This window comes from Fopius arisanus, unplaced genomic scaffold, assembly GCF_000806365.1.
Source record: "Fopius arisanus strain USDA-PBARC FA_bdor unplaced genomic scaffold, ASM80636v1 scaffold00053, whole genome shotgun sequence".
Classification (NCBI taxonomy): Eukaryota; Metazoa; Arthropoda; class Insecta; order Hymenoptera; family Braconidae; genus Fopius; species Fopius arisanus.
The window spans coordinates 268,262-270,521 of NW_011887792.1; the positions used below are offsets into that span (position 1 = coordinate 268,262).

The window sequence follows — 2,260 nt, forward strand, 5'->3', positions numbered from 1 at the left end:
AAGACATCCCTTGGACACTCAAAATCATCACTCCAGAGTGATTTTTCCCATGGAATAATTTCCCTTCATTAGCCCGGCGAAATTAATGAATTGTTGGAAAATTATAGGAAATCGAATTCAGGAGTTTCAGGTACTCAAGAAGAAATAGAAAAATTCATGTGTCAGTTACTGCCACAATATTCCTAAAAAATAATCATTATAAAATCCTCCAGGGATGAAGGAGTGGTGCATTAATTAATCCATTAATTAATCCATTATTACGGCCCTTCTTTTTTCCTGAATTAAAAATATTTCTAACGGTTCGATGATTACGACTCTAGGCGGAAGTGTGAGATTTCGAAATTTCAAGTTCTTTTTTTGATAAATCAATCAATTAATTATTGATTGCACGAATTCGTGGGGATTGTTCTCTTCTTCTTGTTTCCTCGGGATCCAATCGATCTTTAAAAATATAATCTAATTAATCTGCGTAGAAGACACCTTGTGTCCTCCATTTTCGATGCAGCGACACCCAGGAATGCAGCTCTGCCCTCGGTTCATTCTTGTACGAGGATTACATTTTTAAACGCGATTTTGCAATTTGTATCGATTTTAATAACTGCGCCGTTCAATATCGAAGAAGATGAAAAAATAACGCGGAATCGATGAATAAATTATCGAAATTTATTAAAGACACACATCAAACAATTTTTTCAATAACTGACTCAAGTATATCTCTAAATCTAGCAAAATTAGCGAAATTCCTTAATGACCTTTTTTCTAGAGAACTTCGAGATCTATAAAAAGTTTTCTATAAAAATTTCTCTATCTTCTTTAGATTCCGAGATTCTCATGAAAATCAAAGGCAATTTCCGTTGCAATACCAGAAAAACTCATTTCTGCCCTAGATAAATTGCTGTCTAAATATTTCTGAAACTAGGGGAGATGGGGGAATCTCGTGAGGACTTTTTTTGTAGATCTGGTTTAGCTCCACAAAAAGTTCCCCAGGAAAATTCTGCTATCTTCTCTAGATCACGAATTGTGCCCCAAAAACGATCGCCAGGTGGGATGATCTCGAGGAAAATTGCATCATTAATTGTCAATCTTCTTTTAAATCTCATTGTTTCTATTTTTCTTTCGGATTTAATGGTAAATCCCAGGAAGTTGAACGTAAATGAACGGACTCCAGCGGATTTCCGTTTCAATTTAGTCCCGTATTTATGGTATCACAGCTTGGCAACTTTTATTTCCTCCACAGTGTCATTGAACGCCACCGATCGTCTGGGAACTCCATTTGAACTCACATCGCTGTCCATTCTGCAAGGCAATCATAAAACAATAATCCAAAATTCAACTATCCAAAATTCCCCCAGATCCTTAAGAATTCCACTCAATCTAGGGTTGAAAAATAATCTCAAAAGCGAAAAACAAAACCTTAAAAACGCGTAACAACTCGATTTATCCCCGACTGTAGTTTTTAAGGAATATCTTTGAATCGACCAGAGATACCGAAACAGCTCTCGGGACATCATCTCTAGTGCTGAAAAAGAGCTACAAAAAAGGTCATTATGAAAAATCCGCTATTTTTCGTAGATTCATAGATATTCCTCGAAAACATACCGATCAGCTGAATCTTGCTTGCCCTGATTTATCCGTCATTGCAACTGTGATAATTCAAGGACAAATTCAACTTGTGATTATTTTTAATGCGTGAAGATAACTGTCACTGATGGGGCGTGATGATATGCAAGGATTTTATAATTCCTGGCCTTCGGTTGAGAGAAAATCACGTGAGAATTTGAGTTAATGTGGAGCCATTGTTCATTTTCAAACGATTTTTCGCTCAAATCGTGAGTATTGACATTTAAAATGGAATAATTACTGGTAATTAGACAATTCTCTGGTCAATACCTTTCAACTTCTCTCATTTCTTCTCGGGATTCTGTTGTGATGATCTCTGGTGCAGCTCCACTGGCTCTCGATCGTCTGTCGAAGTAAATCAATTATTGATTATCAATTATTGATATTCTGAGGATGGACTGATGGACAAGTGCTCTGAATTATTATTACCTCCAGAGAACAATGGAGGCAATCAGACCAGCTGATGCGATCCCCAGGAGAACAGCTAGAGTGATTATGACTGGAATTGAGTCTGAACACTTGTTCTGTTCAGGAGACATCTGGGGAATTTCACTCGATTGTCTTCCAGGGAGCGTCAGCTGGATCACCGTACTCCCTGCACTTCCCACTTTCTTCACCTGTAGTTCCACGCAAATTGTCG

General features: G+C 37.5%; 2 protein-coding genes across 2 annotated transcripts in view; both read right to left on the minus strand.

Moving 5' to 3' along the window:
- Positions 1–876, minus strand: part of LOC105268137 (uncharacterized) — a gene marked incomplete at its 3' end in the record, with an annotated part of 4,785 nt that extends 3,909 nt beyond the window's left edge. Inside the window, exon 1 of the mRNA XM_011307436.1 lies at positions 864–876. Within this exon, the coding sequence (XP_011305738.1) occupies positions 864–876 (13 nt within the window). The remainder of the gene's footprint in view (positions 1–863) is intronic.
- LOC105268055 (uncharacterized) lies at positions 657–2,237 on the minus strand (the record flags this gene model as incomplete). The annotated part of the gene is given in 3 exon segments (XM_011307310.1): positions 657–1,296; positions 1,891–1,965; positions 2,050–2,237. Coding segments are annotated over 3 exon segments (354 nt in total), but the record flags the coding sequence as incomplete, so codon positions are not given.
- Between the last annotated feature and the right edge of the window lie 23 nt (positions 2,238–2,260).